A 21,515-nucleotide genomic window follows, 5' to 3' on the forward strand; every position below is an offset into this window, starting at 1 on the left:
AGGCAGCTGCCCAAGCTGCCAAGAATAGAAAAGGGCCATTGATGATTCAAGGGAACAAAATTTTTTTCTACCCTGACATAAGTTATGAACTTTTGAAGAGAAGGAAGAAATTAAATCCAGTGAAAAAAATACTATGGGATCACGGTTATCATTTTATATTGCGTTACCCTGCAACCTTGAAGATTTTTTTGACTGGTGGAGAAAAAAGATTTTTTGATGATTACCGGAAAGCGGAGCAGTTTGTGCAAGACTCTCTGAATATTCACCAGGTACAAGAACAAAACCAGGGGAGCGAGATGGATTGAAGAAGAAGACTGGGTCAAAGAATGGACTTGTTGGATTTTTGAAGGCGGATGAATATATAAATATATTACTAATTATATGAGGGACGGGAAGTAAGGTTAAAATTTGAGGAATACTAGTTGGGAATAGTAACATTAATTTTCTTATATATATATAATTTTTTTTGTTACGGGGAGCTGGAAGAAACACTGATCAATTGCTACGCTAATCATGTGTGCAAGCGTGGCTCTAGCCACGACCCACAAAATGGAGGGGGGTAGTGTTGTGTAACCTTTCATTCACAATATTAGTGGGGGGGTATTTTGTTTTTTCTTTTTTTTTATATCTCATCTATCTTTTTTTTCTTTTTGCCTGGATGATTGGGAGGGGAATGCATAGCAACATGGTGAAGTTCAAAGAGATTCCCCAAGGAACTATGAGAGTTGAGAAGCTAAGTAATGTTTTAGATTGGAGTAACTTTGTTAAAAATAATGACTAATTTATTGAATTTTTTGAGTTTTAATGTTAATGGGCTTAATGGACCAGTGAAAAGAAAAAGAATCTTAACACATATTAAGAAAATGAAGATAGATTCAGCCTTTTTACAGGAAACGCATTTAACAGAAACAGAACATCAGAAATTAAAGAGAGATTGGGTGGGTAGTGTTGTTGTAGTGGGGAGTAGCAATTTTTAAGTCAAAACAAGAATGGGGAAACAGATCTTAATATTGATGAAACAAATTGGTCAAGACTGTGCCTTGACAGTATGACAAATACAATAAATGTTCGACTTAGATTAGTATAATATAACTTTTTACACCAATTATATATTACACCACAAAAAATAAATAGATTAAATTCAAACCTGTCTGATAAATGCTTTCGGTGTAATCAAGAAATTGGTACTTTTTAACATTCTACTTGATCTTGTTTTAAAATTCAACCCTTTTGGATAAATTTAAGAGTCTTATTGGGACAAATTACTGGAACTCAACTTCCACATAACCCTGTATTATTTCTACTAAGTGATATTGAAGGGATAAAGCCAAAACTTAAATGGAATAAGTATCAGAAAGAATTTATAAAAATTGCATTGGCAGTAGCTAAGAAGACTATAGTTGTTACTTGGAAATCTGATTCGTATTTAAGTATGAATCGTTGGAACAATGAAATGGCTAGTTCTATTTCACTCGAAAAAATTACTTATAATTTAAGAGATAAATATGGAACATTTTTGAATATCTGGCGCCCTTATTTACAAAAGATAGGATGGCATATTTAAGTGTTCCGATGAAGATCTTGGTCCCTTAGGGAAACTAACGAATAAGTATATTAAATTTATTTTGAATCCCATGGAGCATGTGGAAACCTTCCAATACCCAGGCGGTTCCTTTTTTTTTCTTTCTTTTCTTTTTAGGTAGGACTATATACAGGGGAGGGGAGGGTTAAGGGGAGGGGGGAGGGTAGATTTTATTTTCTATGTATTCATTTTGAAAATTTAATAAAAATTATATTAAAAAAAAGATGGGTGGAGGGGCAAGTGGTGGGTTGAGGAAGCAGGGAATCTGCAAAAGGATTTTGACAGATTAGGAGAACAGGTAAACAAGTGTAGAAGGAAACAGTGTAGGAAATTATGTGATGCACTTTAGTAAGGGCATTGGCCATTTTAAAAATGGGGAACAAATTCAGAAATTGAATATGCAAAGGGACTTGGGAGTTCTAATGCTAACTTGCAGATTGAGTCAATAGTAAGGAAGGCATATGCATTGTTAGAATTAATTTCAAGAGGACTAGAATATAAAACCAAGGATGTGATCCTGTGGCTTTATAAGGCATTGGTCAGAGCGCTTTTGGAGGATTGTGAGCAGTTTTGGGCTGCATGTCTAGGAAAGGATGTGCTGGCATTGAAGAGGGTCCAGAGGAGATTAATGAAAGGGTTATTATATGAGGAGCATTTAGTTCTGGACCTGTACCTGTCTGAGTTTATAAGAATGATAGGGGAACTCAGTAAGTCCTGAAATGTTGACTGTTTATTCCCCTCCATAGTTGCTGACTAAGCTGGTTCCTCCAGCATTTTGTGTGTGGTGCTCAAGATTTCTAACATCTGCAGAATCTCTTGTTTCTAATGTGCGCCTATGTCTTATGGTCTTTCTGTCTCTCTCCCTTTCCAAGAGAAGCATGATACTTACAGTTTACACGTTGGGCACGTGGCCAAGTGGTTAAGGTATTCGTCTAGTGATCTGAAGGTTGCTAGTTTGAGCCTCAGCTGTGGCAGCGTGTTTGTGTCCTTAAGCAAGGCACTTAACCACCCATTGCTCTAGTGTCTGTGTGAGGAGCGACGCCCCACACAGACTTCCAATCTGCACCTTGTAAGGCATGAAAATGCCTGACGCAGGCCTCTCATGGTCTGAGTCGACGTTCCCCTACAGTTTACAATCTTTGTGGTCCCAATGTAAATTTGTGAATCTACCCTAAGGTGCAGGCCATTGGGTTCAGAGAATTTTGTGTACTTTTGGTATCGTTAGCTTGCCTATTAGGTTTTCCCTATTGAAATTGATTATTTTAAGTTATTTTCCTCAAGCCCTGTTTTTCTTGTAGTATTTTCTACTGTGAATAAGATGCAAAATATTTGTTAAACCTTTATTGTTTCCTTGTTGTCTATTATGAATTCCCCAGTCATATCATCTAACTTTACAGCATTGCCTCTTTTAAAAAGAGAAAAGTGATGCCTTTTATTTAGAAGCATTTTCCCTTTGAGCCTTCTTCCTAATGAATAGCTTTTTTCTGTAGTTTTATTTAATGATGTGATTCTGCTCCTCAAAATACAAAGTTGTGCACTATTGAAAAAAGCTATTTTAATTTTTAAAAAACTACTACTGAATGATGATAAAAGTAAGTCTGATGGACGAGTTACTAAATATTAATCAGGTCAGCATGAATTTAAGGCATTGTGTGACAGCACGTACTATACTTGTGCCTCTGCCAGTTTCTAATTAACCAGAGTATTGTTTATTCATTTTGTTTTCCACAGTTGTTCAACCACAAAAGCCAAGTCAATACTCTTTAGCTTTGTTCCCATTCTTCTATGGTTACCCAACTACCCAATAAAGGAATATGTATTCGGGGACATCATTTCTGGTGTAAGCACTGGAGTAGTGCAGCTACCTCAGGGTAAGTATGAATGTTGTATTCTGCTTTCAGTAAATTGTATAATTCAGGTAATGTATGGTATGGAATTAGTGGATTTCACTTTTCAGTATTTTAACATTAACTATTGTCTATTGGTCCATGTGCGTACTCCACATTTATGAAGATTTTCTGTATAGTGTACATTCTTGGATCACTGCATTGATGTGGAACTGAGATAAAGGGGCTATTCGGGTGCAGGCGGAAGAAATTTTGAGTGTGTGCAAAATTTTAACTCTCCAGTCCTTCACCTTTGATTTCAACAACCAATCTGCTCAATTATGTCTTGACCCTATTGACACCCAAGGTCTCATTTTAGAATGAAAAGTGAAAAACTTTGACTCAGAACTCATTTGAAATATGGAAAGAAATGTAGGAAACAGAAAATAGGATCAGGAGTAGACCATTTGATCCTTCAAGACTGTTCAGATAATCCAAAATCATTAACATGTTTCATTTTCTCCCTTTCTCCCTCTACCCCAAAAGAAAAATATAACAGCTTGAATATATTTTATGATTTGTGTAGCTCTTTCAGCAGTGGTGAATTTCATATATTCATATTCTGGAGAAAAAATATTCTAATTTAAATGACTTGCCCCTTACCCTTAGACTATTGTCCTTGGTTCTGGACTTCCCAGTCATCAGGAATATTCTGCATGTAATCTGTTCGATTTATTACAAATCAATTACATAGTTTAGAAGTTTATAGGTTCCTATGAGATGCCCCATTATTCTTCTGAGCTCCAGTGAATGTAAGCTTGAGACCAATCTCTCCATATATCAACCTAGCCATGCCAGGAATCATGCTCACTTGTGAAATATCTACCTGTACCCCGATCCTTTAATAGTGTTTTTTTATTGGGTGAACATTTAAGATTGTCCTCCAAGTTTGTAAGGACTTACTATATTTCTAAAGTAGCAAATCTAAAGATTAGCCATAATCCTGGTGAATGATGTATGGTATGTTATACTACTGCTATTATTTCTTATGTTTTATTTTTATGTCCTTGGGTGACTGCCATTTGCAATCCTTGCATTCAATTATTTTAAAAAAATTAACTCTCCATACCACTTTAATATTGGAAGCCATTTTCCAATTTGTACTACAGTACATGGTTGAGTATCCACTGTGTCCTTGGGTTCTGGACTCTCCAGACAGAAAATTATATGTCTGCATCTGCTCATCCAGAAACCTATTCATTGAAAGTGGCACATTCTTGAAAACTCTCAAACTTGTATAATCCTTGTCGCAACTTAGTAAATGTCTTTTGAAAATCCAGTTGTATGATAGTCATTTGTTTCCCCATTATCTGCCCCACTAGCTACATTATTATAACAAAGTTTCCTCAGACTGCCGTGCACACATAATAAGTGTCTTTTTACCTCATCTTTAATCATGCACTCTAGCATCTTCCTGCCAACTCTTGTCAGGACTGTAGTTTATTTTTCTTGTCCAATATTAGCATCAGTTAGTAAATATATAGCTATAAGCCTGTTCTCAAATGCATCTCCCCGATTTCACGCACATCTGCTCTCACTCCATCCTCCCGCCACCCCACTAGGAATAGGGTTCCCCTTGTCCTCACCTACCACCCCACCAGCCTCCGGGTCCAACATATAATTCTCCGTAACTTCTGCCACCTCTAACGGGATCCCACCACTAAGCACACCTTTCCCTTCCCCCCCCCCCCGCTTTCCGCAGGGATCACTCCCTACGCAACTCCCTTGTCCATTCGTCCCCCCCATCCCTCCCCACCGATCTCCTGGCACTTATCCTTGTAAGCGGAACAAGTGCTACACATGCCCTTACACTTCCTCCCTCACCACCATTCAGGGCCCCAGACAGTCCTTCCAGGTGAGGTGACACTTCACCTGTGAGTTAGCTGGGGTGATATACTGCGTCCGGTGCTCCCAATGTGGCTTTATATATATTGGCGAGACCCAACACAGACTGAGAGATCGTTTCGCTGAACACCTACGCTCTGTCTGCCAGAGAAAGCAGGATCTCCCAGTGGCCACACATTTTAATTTCATGCCCCAGTCCCATTCTGATATGTCTATCCACAGCCTCCTCTACTGTAATGATGAAGCCACACTCAGGTTGGAGGAACAACACCTTATATTCCATCTGGGTAGCCTCCAACCTGATGGCATGAATATTGACTTCTCAAACTTCCGCTAATGCCCCACCTCCCCCTTGTACCCCATCCATTATTTATTTATATACACACATTCTTTCTATCTCTCTCCTTTTTCTCCCTCTGTCCCTCTCACTATACCCCTTGCCCATCCTCTGGGTTTTCCCCCCTCCCCTTTTTTCTTTCTCAATCGGCCTCCTGTCCCATGATCCTCTCATATCCCTTTTGCCAATCAACTATCCAGCTCTTGGCTCCATCTCTCCCCCTCCTGTCTTCTCCTATCATTTCGGATCTCCCCCTCCTCCTCCCACTTTCAAATCTCTTAATAGCTCTTCTTTCAGTTAGTCCTGACGAAGGATCTCGGCCTGAAATGTCGACTGTACCTCTTCCTAGAGATGCTGCCTGGCCTGCTGCGTTTACCAGCAACTTTGATGTGTGGAGCCTGTTCTTTGCTTCATTTAGAGTACCTTGCAGGATGAAAATAAATCAGTGCTACAGCTGCATATGTTCTAGATGAATTGGAGTGAATAAACATTAGGGTGCAGGTGAAGTGTTAATTATATCATTTGGTCCATTATTAAAGACCCCCATCACCCGGGACATGTCTTCTTCTCACTGTTACCATCAGGAAGGAGGTACGGAAGCCTGAAGGCATGCACTCAGCAATTCAAGAACAGCTTCTTCTCCTCTGCCATCCAATTCCTAAATGGACATTGAGCTCATGAACTGCCTCATTTTTATTAATAATGTTTTTGCACTATTTTACCTATTTAATGTGTGTGTGTGTATTTATGTATATATATTTGCAGTAATTGATTTATTTATTTTTTTCCTATAATCATGTATTGCATTGTTCTGCTGCTGCTAAGCTAACAAATTTCATGACATGCTGCTGATATTAAACCTGATTCTGATTGTGATCTTTACAATAAAATATTCTTGAGGCAAATTATTACAGGTTTCATTAAAGGCTGTCACAACTTTTTATTGACTATTCAAGTTACTGAACAAAAGCCATTTGATCAACACAGCTGATGGGTACTCAAATAGACTAAAGCTAAGTTGCTTAACTCGAGCAATACTAATGAGGTAGCATCTAGTCTATCATTTCAAAGAATCCATACCATATTAAAGAAATCTTTGCCAACTATATCTCCTTGCAAAACCTACGGGGTAGTTGTGTAGGTTGTTCAATTTTAATCTTAAATTATTTAGATAAGGGCAAATGTTTTTTTTTAAAAAGTATGATTAAAATAATAGATTTGGACACTTTAAGATTGGCAGATTAAATTTATTTATATGAATAACGTGGTATGACTCATGACCGTTTACTTTGATTTTTTTGTTGTTCTTCATATTATGCTGTAGTTCCCATGCTTTTTTAAACAATTCCAGTAATGTTAATGCTTTCCCTTCTCTTTAGGTTTAGCATATGCCATTTTGGCAAGTGTTCCACCTGTATTTGGCCTGTATAGTTCATTTTTTCCAGTTATATTATACATGATATTTGGAACATCAAGACATGTGTCAGTAGGTACGTTGTATTTATCTGTAAATATTTTATTAGTGTATAGGTAACAATCTTTTTATATTTAAAAAAATTGTGTTTGTATGAAATCTTTTAATATTGAAATCGTTACTTGTAAACTTTTTGAAAAGTGCAACCCTTTGTAAATTAAGGAATATTTAATGTCGAAGACTGGGGGGAGAAAAAGAAAAGGGAAAGCATGTATCTGAGGATTTTATTTGTGACTTCTGATTACTTCTACACTGCTTTCAAGATTGATTTCACTATCTCAGTTTTTATTCCCTCTTTTATCCCCACTTTGCCTTTGCACATTCACTTTCTACTTCCCATGTTCCAATTTAGAGTCCAAAAGGAATTTGTTTTGCTTTGCTGAGTACCTACCCTCCATCTGCCAGAAGAAGCGGGTTCTCCTAGTAGCCACCCATTTTATAATTTCACTTCCCATACCTGTTCCGACATGTCAATCCATGGCTTCCTCTACTTTTGCGATGAGGTCACACTCATGTTGGAGGAACATTGTTATCTGTCTGAGTGGCCTCCAACCTGATGGTATGAATGTTGATTTCGCGAACTTCCAGTAATGCTCCCCTCCACCCCTTCACTATTCCCCATCCCCTTTTCCCTCTCACCTTATTTTCCTGCCTGCCTATCTGATGCTCCTCCCCACTTTTCTTTCTTCCATGGCCTTCTGTCCTCTCTTATTATATTCCCCCTTCATCATCCCAGTATCTCTTTCACCAATCAATTTCCCAGCTCTTTACTTCATCTCCTCCCCTTCCAGTTTCACCTATCACCTTGTGTTTCTCCCTCCCCTCCCCCCACCTTTTAAATCAATGCTTCATCTTTTTTTTTTCTCCAGTCCTGATGAAGGGTCTTGGCCCGAAACATCGACTGCATTCTTTTCCATAGATGTTGCCTGGCCTGCTGAGTTCGTCCAGCATTTGTTATGATTTCCGGCATCTGCAGATTTTCTCTTGTTTGCTTATTTTTATTGTTTGTATGTTTTTTTTTGAACATTGGGTGTTTGCTTTTTTAATGGGCTCTATTAGGTTTCTTTGTGGCTGTTTGTAAGGAGATGAATCACAAATTGTATATGGTATGTATACATTGATAATAAATGTACTTTGAATGTAGCTTGTACATACCATAATTCTGTTGTTTATACTTGGAGGCCATTCAAAGCAGCTGCTCCTTTGTTGTGTCAATTTCTTTCTTCTGTTTGTGGGGTGCAAGCTATAACTGGAGATGTAAAAAATAAAAGTTAGAAGATAATATTGTAGTAGTCATGGAGGGACATCAATATGTACATAGTCTGGGATAATGAAGTTGGTGCTGGATCCCAAGAGAAGGCATTTGTAGAATGACAAGATGGCTTTTTAGAGGAGCTTGTGGTTGACCTCACAAGAGAAAAGGTAATTCTGGATTTGGTGGTGTTCAATGAACCAGATTTGATTTGGAAGCTTAAGGTAAAGGAACCCTTAGGAGATAATGACCATAGTGTAGTAGAATTCACCCTACAGTTTGAGAAGAAGCTAAAATGTGTTATATCATTATTACGGTTGAGTAAAGATAACTATAGAGGCACAAGAGAGGCGCTGGCCAAGGTTGATTGGAATGGGACCCTAGTAGGGATGACAGTAGAGCAGCAGTGGCTGGAATTTTTTGGAGTAATTCGGTAGATGGGGGGATTATTCTTCCAAAAGTGGAAGCAGCATTCTGAAGGAAGGATGAGGGAACCATAGCTGACAAGGAAAGTCAAAAGGAGCAAAAGCAAGAGTGCATACAAGATTGCAAAAACTAGTGCGAAGCTACAGAATTAAGAAACTTTAACAATGAAAGGCAATTTTTAAAAAAAAAAGTCAGGTGAAATATGAAGGCAAGTTAGCTAGCATTACAAAAGAGGATACCGAACTTATTTTTCAAATATATAGAGACTGAAAGAAAGGCAAAAGTGGGCATCAGATTGCTGGGAAATGTTGCCAGAGTCGTAATAGGGAACAAAGAAATGGTGAACAAACTGAATAAGTATATTGCATCAGTAACCGTGGAAGGTGCCAGCAACATGTTAGAAATTTGAGAGGTTCGGGGTAGGTAGGGTGGTTGGTATCAGAAGTCAGTGTAGTTTCAATTACTAAGGAGAAGGTGCTTGGGAAATTGAAGGTGTATAGGTGACTACAGCAGGCATACGGAGACCCTTTCAGTGGAAAGGTCTGCTGGCCCAGTGTGGGGCTCAATATTTATTTGCTAAACACAGAAGGCAATTCATATTTACAAAGTATAGACAATGCTTTCTTTTGAAGCTACATACAAAACTTCAGACCTTCTGATTACATTCATCCTACCAGCGCCAGCAGCATTTGGACTGGTATTCAGGAATCCATTGTTCCAAACTGAATCCACAATACACTTATTTGGTATTTTACGTGCTAAACATGAAGGACAATCCATATTTACAAAGTATAGATAATGCTGTCTTTGAAACTGCATGCAAACCTCACACTTTCTGGTTTACATCCATCCCACAGGCACCAGCAGCGTATTCTGGTATTCACAGCTTTTAGGAAATGCATTGTTACAAATGGACTGGGATTCTGATATTCACAGCTTTTAGGAAATGCATTGTCAAGGAACAGGACTGGTGGCTGAAGCCATTTATTAAGTGTTAATGACCTAAACCCAAAAATTAACAGTCCCTCCTCTTGGCCCTCCTGGACAAAAATAAATTTGTACCAGGAAAGGCCAACTTAAGAAGATCTACTCAAATAGGGGAGCAAAAACACCCTGCCTCGAAATTTCACCCCACCCCAATTTTTTTGTGTGCCTCTATCTACCCTAGCATTCCCTTATCGCTACCTACCAAATGTTAAGCAGAGAGGCTGTTCTAGAAATTTGGACAAGTCTTTAGAAATGCGGCTTCTTTTGCGTGCCTGTCAGCTCTTGCGCTGCAGGCTGATTGCAGCTTAATCGCATTCCTTTGTCTTCAGCCCTTCATTCTCTGTTCGCTGAAACTCTTTCCAGGAGCACCCACAGGCTGTTTCATTGATGTACAGGAAGGGGTTGGGGTGGCCTCTACGTAGTTGACTGCAACGACTTCTCCCCGGTGGCACCCCCTTCCGAACTGTCCAGTCGATCACTGGCCCAACTGCTGAATGGGCCCAGCTCCTCAGACTGGGGGTGACTGCTTTCAGATGCCATGTGCCGTACGCCATCAAAGTTGTGGAACTTGCTGCCTTTGCTTTAACTTAAAAATTTCTCCCCATCTACTTTCCAATATTTTTCTATTCTATGCTATTAAACTAATCATCTACCTTCAGCAACCAGCCTTCTTTACAGAGTACCATCATCATCACACTTTAGCAGACTATTCATGGTTTTCCAACATGCTCTCAGTGTCTTCTGCCACGCTTTCGGTGTTTTCTGCCTTTGCGTTTCCTCTGGATATGTTTTCATTGGCTGTGGTCAGGTCTGGCATGGCTGGCTGGTGTTCCTCTCTTAAGTTCTCTGTAATTATATGGTTACACTTGATCCCTCACTCTGTCTGTGGGAGCAACAAGAGGGTGAGTTGTATGCTTTAACCTGAGTCCAGTGTTTCCACTGGCTGCCTCGCCTAGTCTGTACACAGATACACATACCATTGGTTAAGAGTACCGTCTGTGGTCCTGTCTTTCTGGGGGCAAACCCTGGCCTATCCGGCAGCACCCTCACCATGACTTGGTCGCCGGGCTGTGGAAGGACTATCCCTTTTCCCTCTGGCTCTCTCTGATTAGCGATCTGCTGCTGCTGTTTCGCTCGGTCCTTTAACACTAAGTTGGTTACAAAGGTCTTTCACATATTGTGTCATTCTATCCCTGTAAGCCCCAGGCTCCCCGCAACCCGTAATTACCCCATAAGGGAGTTGCATTGCTCGCCCCATCAATAATTCATAGGGGCTGAGACCCAACATGCGGTTCGGGGTTGCGCGCAATCTCGTCAGGATTCCTGGTAATACTTCAACCCACATCTTTCCTGTCTCAGCTATAGCTTTGGCTAACGCATTCTTGATTGTTCAGTTCATCCTTTCTACCATCCCTGAACTCTGGGGGTGGTAGGGTACGTGGAACCGTTGTCGAATCCCTAGCAGTCAGCACATTTCCTTCATCACTTTCCCCGTGAAATGTGCTCCCTGATCTGAATCCACCTGAAGTGGGGTTCCCCACCTTGGGGGAATTTCCTGAACTAGAATCCATGCAGTGGTGTTGGTAGTGCAGTCCCTTGTTGGGAAAGCCTCTACCCACTGGGTGAAATGATCCATAATTATAGACAGTAGCTTTTCCCCCTGCTTTTTGGCAGGGACCCCGTAAAGTCTATCTGGATGTTTTCCCAGGGTCGCCTCGGCTGAGGCTGATTTGCCAGCTGTAGCTTTCTGCCCTTACCAGGATTATGCTGGGCACAAATGATACAACAGTGGCAGAATTTCGCAACATCCCCGCCCATCCCTGGCCTCCACCAGTCCTGCTGGAGGGTCGTGATCACGTTCTGCCTTCTCTGATGCATCACCCCATGATAATAACTTCAGTGATCCATTTGTGGCACAAGCTGCCCACATCCTGGATACGGGGAGGAAATGGACTCCATCAGAAGCAACCGAGCAAGCAAAGGCGGCACTCAAACACAGGGACATCGTGGGCCGAGTCCAGCAACGGAGGAGCGATCTTGGCCTTGGGGACAGTACACCAGCCTGGAACAAGGCTGCTCCGTCTCAGAGACACAGGCTTGTGACACAGGAGATACGTTGGCAGGAAGAGGTGGCAAGGTGCGCAAAGGCCGTCGCTCAGGCAAGGCAAGGGCAATGGATGAGATGGGAGGGAGTGGAGAAAAGAAAGATCTCCTGGAAAGAGCTGTGGGAGATGGGGACATTCAGAGCGAGCTTCACCATCAGGGCTGCATACGATCTCTTGCCATCTCCCATGAATCTCAGCCAGTGTTATGGAGAGGACCCCACATGCTCCCTCTGCCCGACTTCAGCAACACTAAAACACATTCTGGTGGGCTGCAAGAACAGCCTTACTCAAGGCTGATACATCTGGCGGCACAACTTGGTGCTACAGTGTCTTGCAGCAGTATTGGAAAGTCGGTGGATGAGTGTCAATGCTCTCCCTCTCCCTTCATCCTGCTGGCCGTTAATGGCATTTGTCCGGGAAGGTGAGGGTCAAGCCAGACACGATACATCAAGACCAGACACCGGGCATCTAGGCGGGGCATGTTATTGGAAGATGGTGGCAGACTTGGGCCAGAGGCTCTGCTTCCCAACTGAAATCGCAGAAACCAACCTCAGACCAGACCTTGTGCAATAGTCGGCCTCACTCCATCTCACTTACATCACTGAGCTTACAGTGCCCTGGGAGGATGCAGTGGAGGAGGCCTGCGAGTGCAAGAAGCTGAAGTATGCTGAGCTTGCAGCCAATGCACAACAATGTGGCTGGAAAGCAAGGATCTGACCGGTTCAAGTAGGCTGCAGAGGATTTGTAGCCACATCAACATCAAGGCTATTCCAGGAGTTGGGAGTGTGAGGGAAGACACACCAACAAGCAGTCAAAGACCTCTCCAGAGCTGCTGAAACGGGTAGTCAGTGGCTCTGGATGAAGAGAAAGGATTCCATCTGGGCCCCCAAGTGAGTGAAAGGCATCTAGGGGGTGAGCCTGGGACGCCGGGATTCACTGCTGAACCCCCTGGAGGTGTCGTGGGCCTATCAGCAAAACACTGAGGAAAGAGGGCACCCACTTGATAACCCAGAAGATGCCACTTGGCCACCCAACATAGTCTAGGCAGCATGTCTCAGGAGTGCAAATAAGGGATATTAACATCTAGTCCTACATAACATTCTAGTAGTATCTGCCTAATACATAGTGGGGCCACCACGACTCTTTCCTCCCCGTGTGTCCCGCATGCATCTGGTCCCTCCTTTGCCCCTTTTCGCCTCCATTTTTCCTTCTCTTCTGCCTCCACCTCTTCATATAATTTTACTAAACTGGCTTCTCTCCTTTCTTCCTGCACACTTGCAATTTCAATTGTCTCTTGTTCCTCTGCTGCCTTCTTCATGGCAATATCTGCCCACTCATTTCCTTTCTGTTTCATGCTCTCACCTTTCTGGTGTTTTTGTTCCTTTGCTATATCCTGAACAGCAGTCAGTGCGTCAGTTTTTATAGGATACTGCTTCTGGGGTTTATATAGATCCTCTATTTTAACTGGGTTTATCTTTACTCCACCACAATCTTGCTTGTGTGTAGCCCACACTGCTGGGAACTGCTGACAAAGTAACCCATAGACACCATCCTGGTTCCAGTCTCTGGTGATCGGGGCAGCTGCGGCTATGCTAGCTAGGTTGTGTATTCGGTTGGTGGTATGCGTTCGCTGCCCCTGACTTGTCCATATTATTTCTCCCTTTCCCGAATCTGTAACAGCTCCTGCTTCCCTTAGGATGTCTATTCCAAGGGTAGTGCCCTCGATATTTGGACATACCCAGAAATACACTGGAAGCTGCACTCCCCCGATTTCTAGTATTTGCGACTTGCTTCTTTCTGCTTTCACTGTTTTCCCTCCTACACCCCTAATATAAATGGCCTGTCCGGTTCTTGGCAAGGGTAAGTCTGTTATCAATACCGATGCCCCTGTGTCTACTAACATATTGCATTGCCGTCCCCCTAACGTTGCTGTTGTGTACATCGCGGGTCACCTCCGCTGGCAGTGGGGCCTGCCGCCACATCTTTTTCTGACCTAGGAACTGTCTTTACTAGCTCTATGATCTGATCGACAGTCAGACTGGGCACTGATGGGGTGAGGGATTGCGGGTCTGCTGTGATGTTCACCTGTTTTTTCTTTCCTTTGTTTTGGACACTGCCTCCAACCATGTCCTAATAGGCTGTACCTGTAGCATATCAACTCCTTTACCCTCCCACGTCTATTCCAGCAGTTTCTTGCTTCGTGCCCTCACTCTCTGGGACATCACAGCAGCTGCATCCACTATAGCCACTTTACGATCTCTCTTGCACTTTCTTTGGTCTATCTCACTGGCCCACGAAACTATCGCAGAGTAGGTCAACCCCACTGTTATGCCTAAATTTAAACTTCCTGGTAGGCTGAGCTCAGGCCTTCCTTCAGTATTTTCAGGAAAACTTGGTCGTCCCTCCCTGGATTATCCAACCCTGAATACTCCTCATATGCTCGATATTTACATTCTGCATAATCCATGGCTGTCTCATCAGCTTTTTGAATCACTGCCATCCTTGCTCCCCAGTTACTCTCACCTCCCCCCAGTCGCTGCCTCACTTCCCCTTTAAAAGAGCTATATCTTTCTTCATTGTTGGTGTTCCCGGTAGTTGCCCATGTACCATCTCGCACTCCCTGGGCCATACTGTCTCACATATTCCTTGGGCACTTCGCTTTCACCAGCACATGTATATCTTTAGGGTGCATCTGGTGAATTTCAACCATTTCCTCGAGCTTACGCCTGAGCTCTGAATTCCCACAGGCGACTTTAAGTGAGGGCAACTCAGACAAAATGCTCTGTTTCTCCCCGGGGGTGAAGGGCTTATGAATAGTCGTAATCAAGGTCAAGGGCTGGCTCAGATCATCAGGGTTCTCAAACTGGCATTGGCTGACCTCAATAGGTGCCATTCTGGTAGATCTATCTGGGTAAAACCTATCCCTGAGATATCCCCACACTAATTCCCACGCTATGAAAAATATAAAAGACTGGTACCAGTTAAACAGCACATAGTTAAAACCGCAGAGTATATATTCCACAATCTGCCACTTTTGAGTACCTGAACTCATGATGCCTGCTGGATTCCTTTGCATCACACTTGCAAATGTATACACTAAAATGCAGCTCCCCGAACGAGTATACACGTCTCTACCCTGGTGTCTTGAACTGTCGGTAACCACCTTTGGTAACTGGTCGCTCCGTCTCACCAAGTTAACACACAAAGTTTCCTCACTTACATAAACACACATGCACGCACTCACACCACTTTTATACCTACCAGTTCAGATCTCCGCATTCGTGATACCTCGTGTTCCCATGTACCACCGAACAGATCCAAGTGCGAGTGCTATTTTCGAAAAATACTCACCAACTTAGACTGCTAGGATCACTGGCCACATGATGGGTCACGAAGGTATCCCACTCCTGACACCAAAATGTTGTTGCGTGAATGAAATCACCAAAGGGAGAGTTACTGGTAGATACAAAGCAGCTTCTTTATTCGACAAAACAAGGTACAGCAGGCATACGGAGACCTTTTCGGTGGAAAGGTCTGCTGGCCCAGTATGGGGCTCGATATTTATTTGCTAAACACAAAGGGCAATTCATATTTACAAAGTATAGACAATGCTTTCTTTTGAAGCTACATACAAAACTTCACACCTGATTACATTCATCCCACTGGCGCCAGCAACATCTGGTTTGGTATTCAGGAATCCATTGTTCCAAACTAAATCCACAATACACTTATTTAGTATTTTACATGCTAAACATGAAGGACCTTCCATATTTACAAAGTATAGATAATGCTGTCTTTGAAACTGCATGCAAACCTCACACTTTCTGGTGTACATCCATCCCACAGGCACCAGCAGCGTATTCTGGTATTCACAGCTTTTAGGAAATGCATTGTCAAGGAACAGAAGACTGGTGGCTGAAGCCATTTACTAAGTATTAATGACCTAAACCCAAAAATTACTCTAACTGACTGCAAAATCACAAATGTTACTCTCTTCTTTAGTGGGAAAGGGAGGTTAAAAAAATGGGTAATTATAGGCTAGTTAGCCTGAATTTAGTGGTTTATAAGTTTTGAAATATTTGGATGTTTCAGGGTACTTGGTAGCACATGATAAGTAAAGCTAAGGTAGCGTGGTTTTCTTAAGGGGACAAATCTTGCCTGACAAATCTGTTGCAACTTTTTGAGGCAGTAATAAGCAAGATAGATAGTGAGTGGGGGAAGGAAGTTGGTATGGGTATGTTTGGTGGTAGAATCCCGTGATGTTGGATGCTCAAGAAATTAGATGCTTTTTCAAAATATCAAATAAACTGGAAGCCTGGAATTAAATTAGTGTCATTTTGATGGTTCTGGATCTGAGAGAGAGGAGCCAAAAATATTTGCTTGTGTTTAAAAAAGAAACAACAACAATGTAAGATGCTACTAATGATGTTAATGACAGTTGTAAACTTGTTTTTTTTTCTCTCTCTAGGGACTTTTGCAGTTATCAGTTTAATGGTTGGTGCAGTGGCTGTAAAACTTGTCCCAGATGATAAATATGCGAATTCCTTAAATGCAACCAATAACTCCCTGGCACTTGCAGAAAGAGATGCAATGAGAGTTAAAGTAGCAACGGCTACAGCCTTCTTGACAGGAATTCTGCAGGTATCAGGAGAATAGGAGGAAAATTACGTTGTATCTCTCTTTATTTTTTATTATTATTATTATACTTTATTGTAACCTATTGATGTTTGTGTATATGGAATTCTTACCAATGACCAGTAGGCATTGACTAGAACTAGAACTTGTGGCTGCAGTGATGAAATTATAGGAATCGATTGTCCTGCTTTGTCCCATTCCCTTGGTTAAGGACTGACTGCAAGTGTGAAGACCTATATAAGGAAATGAAACATAAAAAGTAACAGCTATGTTAGATGTAGGTTAGAAACCAATGATGTCTGGTTTAATTCCATCCAATCTTTTTTTCTTCGAGCAGTTTTGTCTTGGGCTCCTGCATTTTGGGTTTGTTGTTGTTTACCTCTCGGACCCTTTAGTGCGAGGTTTCACCACTGCTGCAGCTATACATGTCTTTATATCTCAGTTGAAATATTTGATGGGCATCAAAACTAAAAGATATAGTGGACCGCTATCAGCAATTTATGTAAGTATTCTTGTCATTGGATGCACTTCTATTAAATAGTGATATTGTATTGGCTTTAACCAACAATTCTCATGTATTTTCTCTAAATACAAATTGAAGGATAAAACTATATTGTTCATTTAACAATCGTATTCCTCCTTTTTTTGTAACTTAATATTGTGCATTCTACAGCTTTCAGTTTGTCAATACTGTACTTGCTACATTATGCTAAAAGTGACTCTAATTCTTCCTGAGCATTTATTTTTATTCTCCTAGAACTTGTCAAGTTCTAGGGGTGAAGTCATTTGAATTGGTTAAAATTTCAAATGTGCTTCATTGATGGTTAATTTTATTTTGTGTTTCTAGTCTTTTCTTGCTGTGTGTGGAAATATTAAGGAAGCTAATACTGCAACAATAATTGTTGGAGGAATTTGTATTATCATCCTTTTTGGAGTGAAAGAAGTGAATGCCCGCTGCAAAGATAGATTTGTCGCTCCCATTCCTGTGGAGCTAATTGTGGTAAGTTGAATGCTTTTTTAAAACTTCACTGATAGAACAGAGGAAAGATTACTTTTTTAATGTATTCAGACATGGTGAAATGCAGGCAATGACAGAGTAGTGGAAGCATATTTAGTCAAAGGGAAATAAATATACTTGAAGCAATCATGGGGTTGAAAACAAAAGTACAGAAAATATTTGCAGGTCAGGCTATAGAGAGGCAATCAAAATTTTGGACTGGTGACTTAGCATTCCTCCCAAAGCCTTGCACCACTGATGTAGAGGATGTTGGTGGTAGTGAGAATATTTCGGTAACTCTATCCAAAGATCTGACACAAGTATATTGGACAAGTAGGCCATCCTGTAATCTATTTTTTTTTAAATCTCTGTAGTAGAGCCTGAACCAAAATTATTGAGTTCCAGCTAATGAATAATAACACTGTGAAATCCTATGTCACAATTGCAAAGAAACAAGGCCAAAAGCAACTTAGTTCTTGGTTTCACTTCACTTCAACTATCTTGATTCTACCTGTAAAAGCAATGGTTATTTCCTAATTAAAAGCTGATGTATGAAATCCTTGAAGCAATTCAGTGGATGGATTCAGCAAAATCTGGTCCAAAATATATCTAAAATACTTATTGTAACCATGTTTTGTTTTATTTTCTTTTTCTTAGGTGGTTATTGGCACTGGTGTTTCGGCTGGGATAGACCTCACTGGAAATTATAATGTAGACGTCGTTGGATATATACCCACTGGGTATGAAATGCATGGAGGAGTTTCAAAATTCTAGGAAGCTACTATTGTGCTGGATTTATACATGCAAAATCAAGACCACATCTATATTTTGGGTCCACCAGGGTTGAAAGGCACAGAAAATTGAACCTTGACTTAAGGGTGGAGGGTGTTGCTGGAATGTAGGAAGAGGAAGAAAATGATGGATGCAATGGGAGCATTTGGCACATGTGCATTTTAGGCTCTCATGTGGTGAGGAAATCTCATTGCACAAGGTAGTATCTGGGAGAGGTGGAGAATGAACATTGAGGCTTCCTGAGTGGGGGCAGTTACACTTTGTAGTGGAGTACTATAATCTAGTTATTTTGAAGGATGGGAGGCAATTTGAGATTTGAAAAAAAATCTCAAATGGTTCTTTGAGGTGGGGAACTTCAGTATTAGGGCGGTGCGAAAAGCCAGGACTGCAAATATTCCCAGAACGTAATTGTAAGTACTTCACAACAGTCAATGCATTCATTATAAACCATTATACTGATTGGCAAGTTTTGACTTGTTGTTATAAAATTCTGCCTGTTGGGTTCTGAGTGCTTGAGAGTATAAGGAAAATGCTTGCCATTCTGCCAATGAATAAAATTCTTTCTTCCATTACTGTGGGTCATGTGGTTATAGGGTATTTATGTTGATTTGGTGAAAAATGGGGATTAGAAGAAAACTAATGACTTACAATACAAGTAGGGGCATGTTTAGTCGAGTTTTTTGGCCATAAAACTCCTTTTTACTGACTAGCTTCCATGTTGTGAGTATTTTAAGATGATTCCACTGCTGACTGCTTTGTCCCCTGCTACTTGGAAATGAGTATTTCCAAGTTAGAAGAAGCTTTTACTGGACTTTAAAGATCAATTGGAGAATGTCAGAAAATAAGGATAAGTAATAGTTAGAATTGGATAGAGCAGAACAGCATATCACTTAATATTATATTCCATAACTGTCCATAGATGTGCAGCCACTAAAATTTTGAGCCCGTTTGCTATTTATCTGAATGTTTTTCAAAAAAAGTCCGCTGAAAACAGGTGGGCAAGAGAATTTTATTTTGCACATTGGTTTCTGAACTGAAAATCACTGCCTGAAGATGTAACTGGATCCAGAAAAGTTTTCAATGAATAATTGGAGTTGAAAAAACTGCATCATTATTGGTGGGGTGGTGTGGTTGGAGGAGGGAGAAGGAAGAGGAGAATTGGCTTTATTGGGCACCCATTTGATAAGTAGATGTGGGTACAGTCAGAAAAATGACATCTTTTTGTGCTGTATGAGTTTTGTGTTTTAAAGAGCATTCCAAATTTACTGGATAAGTGTAATAACCTAAATGGGTTTTTGAACCTAATCATATACAGTTTATTATCATGTTCAGTATTGTCGTACAGATTTAATTTCTAATAATTACTCTATATACTTCATTTGAACGCATGTTTTGTTCATTGGCTATGACTAGTTATCACTTAAAGAAAAGAGCTCTGGATGTTCCAACAAAATTTACATCTGCAATGCTTATGAAAAATATTCATCCCCTTTGGAAGTTTTCATGTTTTATTGTTTAACATCATTGAATCACAGTGGATTTAACGTGGCTTTTCTTTCAGCGATCAACAGAAAAAAAGCTCTTGTGACAAAGTAAAAACAAATTTCTACAAATTGGTTTAAATTTATTACAATTATTAAACACAAAATAATTGATTGCATAAATATTCATCCCCTTCAAGTCATTATTTAGTAGATGCACCTTTGGCAGCAATTATAGCCTTGATTCTATATGGATAGGTCTCTATCAGCTTTTTACATCTGGACACTGCAATTTTTCCCTTTTTCTTTGCAAAACTGCTCAAATTCTGTCAGATTACATGGGGATCATGAGTGAACAGCCCTTTTCAAGTCCGGCCACAAATTCTCAATTGGATTGAGGTCTGGACTCTGACTTGGCCACCCCAAGACATTAACTTTGTTATTTTTAAGCCATTCCTGTGTAGCTTTGACTTTATGCTTGTGGTCTTTGTCTTCCTAGAAAACAAATCTTCTCCCAAGTCACAGTTCTTTTGCAGCCTGCATCAGGTTTCCTTCCAGGATTTCCCTCTATTTCGCTGATTCATTTTACCCTCTACCTTCACAAACCTTCCAGGGCCTGCTGCAGTGATGCAGCCACCACCATGCTTTACGGTAGGGATGGTGTGATCTTGATGTGCGGTGTTTGGTTTACATAGTGTTAGTCTGATGGCCAAAAAACTCAATTTTGGTTTCATCAGACCATAGAACCTTCTTTCAGCTGCCTTCAGAACTTCCCATGTGCCTTCTGGCAAACTCTAACCAAGATTTCATGTGAGTTTTTTTTTCCCAACAGTAGCTTTCTCTTTGCCACTTTCCCATAGAGCTATGACTGGTGAAGCACTGGGCAACAGTCGTTATATGCGCAATCTCTCCCATCTCAGCCACTGTAGCTTGTAACTCCTCCAGCGTTGCCATAGGTCTCTTTGGGGCCTCCGTCACCAGTCCTCTTCTTGCACAATCACTCAGTTTTTGAGGATGGCCTGCTCTAGGCAGATTTATAGCTGTGCCATATTATTGCCATTTCTTGATGATTGACTTAACTGTACTCTAAGGGATATTCAGTGACTTGGAAATTTTCTTGTATCGATCTCTTGACTTATGCTAATCAATAACCTTTTCAGAGAGTTGCTTGGAGTGTTCTTTTGTCTTGGTGTAGTTTTTGCCAGGATACTGACTCACCAGCATTTGGACCTTCCAGATGCGGGTATATTTCTACTACAATCAGTTGAAACACCTTGACTGCACACAGCTGATCTCATTTTAACTAATTATGTGACTTCTACAACCAATTGGCTATACCGGTGATGATTTTGTGTGTCATATTAAAGGGAGTGAATACTTGTGCAATCAGTTATTTTGTGTTTTATATTTGTAATTAATTCAGATCACGTTGTAGAGATCTGTTTTCATTTTGACACACGAGTTTTTTTTCTGTTGATCAGTGTCAGAAAAGCCAAATTAAGTCCATTGTGATTCAATGTTGTAAAACAATAAAACATGAAAACTTCCAAAGGTGGTGAATACTTTTTATGAGCACTGTACATTAATCTATCTCCATGCATTGCCTCTATCATATTCATCACTGTTACTACTTAGTAGATAAATGCTAAGCCAAAAAATATCAAATTTTGCGCAGCTTTCTTAATCTATCCAGAAATGGCCTATGGTCACAATCTT

At 40.7% G+C, this 21,515-nt stretch overlaps 1 protein-coding gene across 1 annotated transcript in view; it reads left to right on the plus strand.

Annotated features, from left to right (window-relative positions):
* slc26a5 (solute carrier family 26 member 5) overlaps window positions 1–21,515 on the plus strand; it is a 72,836-nt gene that overhangs the window by 19,536 nt on the left and 31,785 nt on the right. Inside the window, exons 3-8 of the mRNA XM_072241504.1 lie at window positions 3,314–3,453; window positions 7,030–7,140; window positions 16,363–16,535; window positions 16,867–17,031; window positions 17,377–17,529; window positions 18,184–18,266. Of these exons, the coding sequence (XP_072097605.1) occupies window positions 3,314–3,453; window positions 7,030–7,140; window positions 16,363–16,535; window positions 16,867–17,031; window positions 17,377–17,529; window positions 18,184–18,266 (825 nt within the window). The remainder of the gene's footprint in view (window positions 1–3,313; window positions 3,454–7,029; window positions 7,141–16,362; window positions 16,536–16,866; window positions 17,032–17,376; window positions 17,530–18,183; window positions 18,267–21,515) is intronic.

Source organism: Mobula birostris, chromosome 23, assembly GCF_030028105.1.
Source record: "Mobula birostris isolate sMobBir1 chromosome 23, sMobBir1.hap1, whole genome shotgun sequence".
NCBI classification, from domain to species: Eukaryota; Metazoa; Chordata; class Chondrichthyes; order Myliobatiformes; family Myliobatidae; genus Mobula; species Mobula birostris.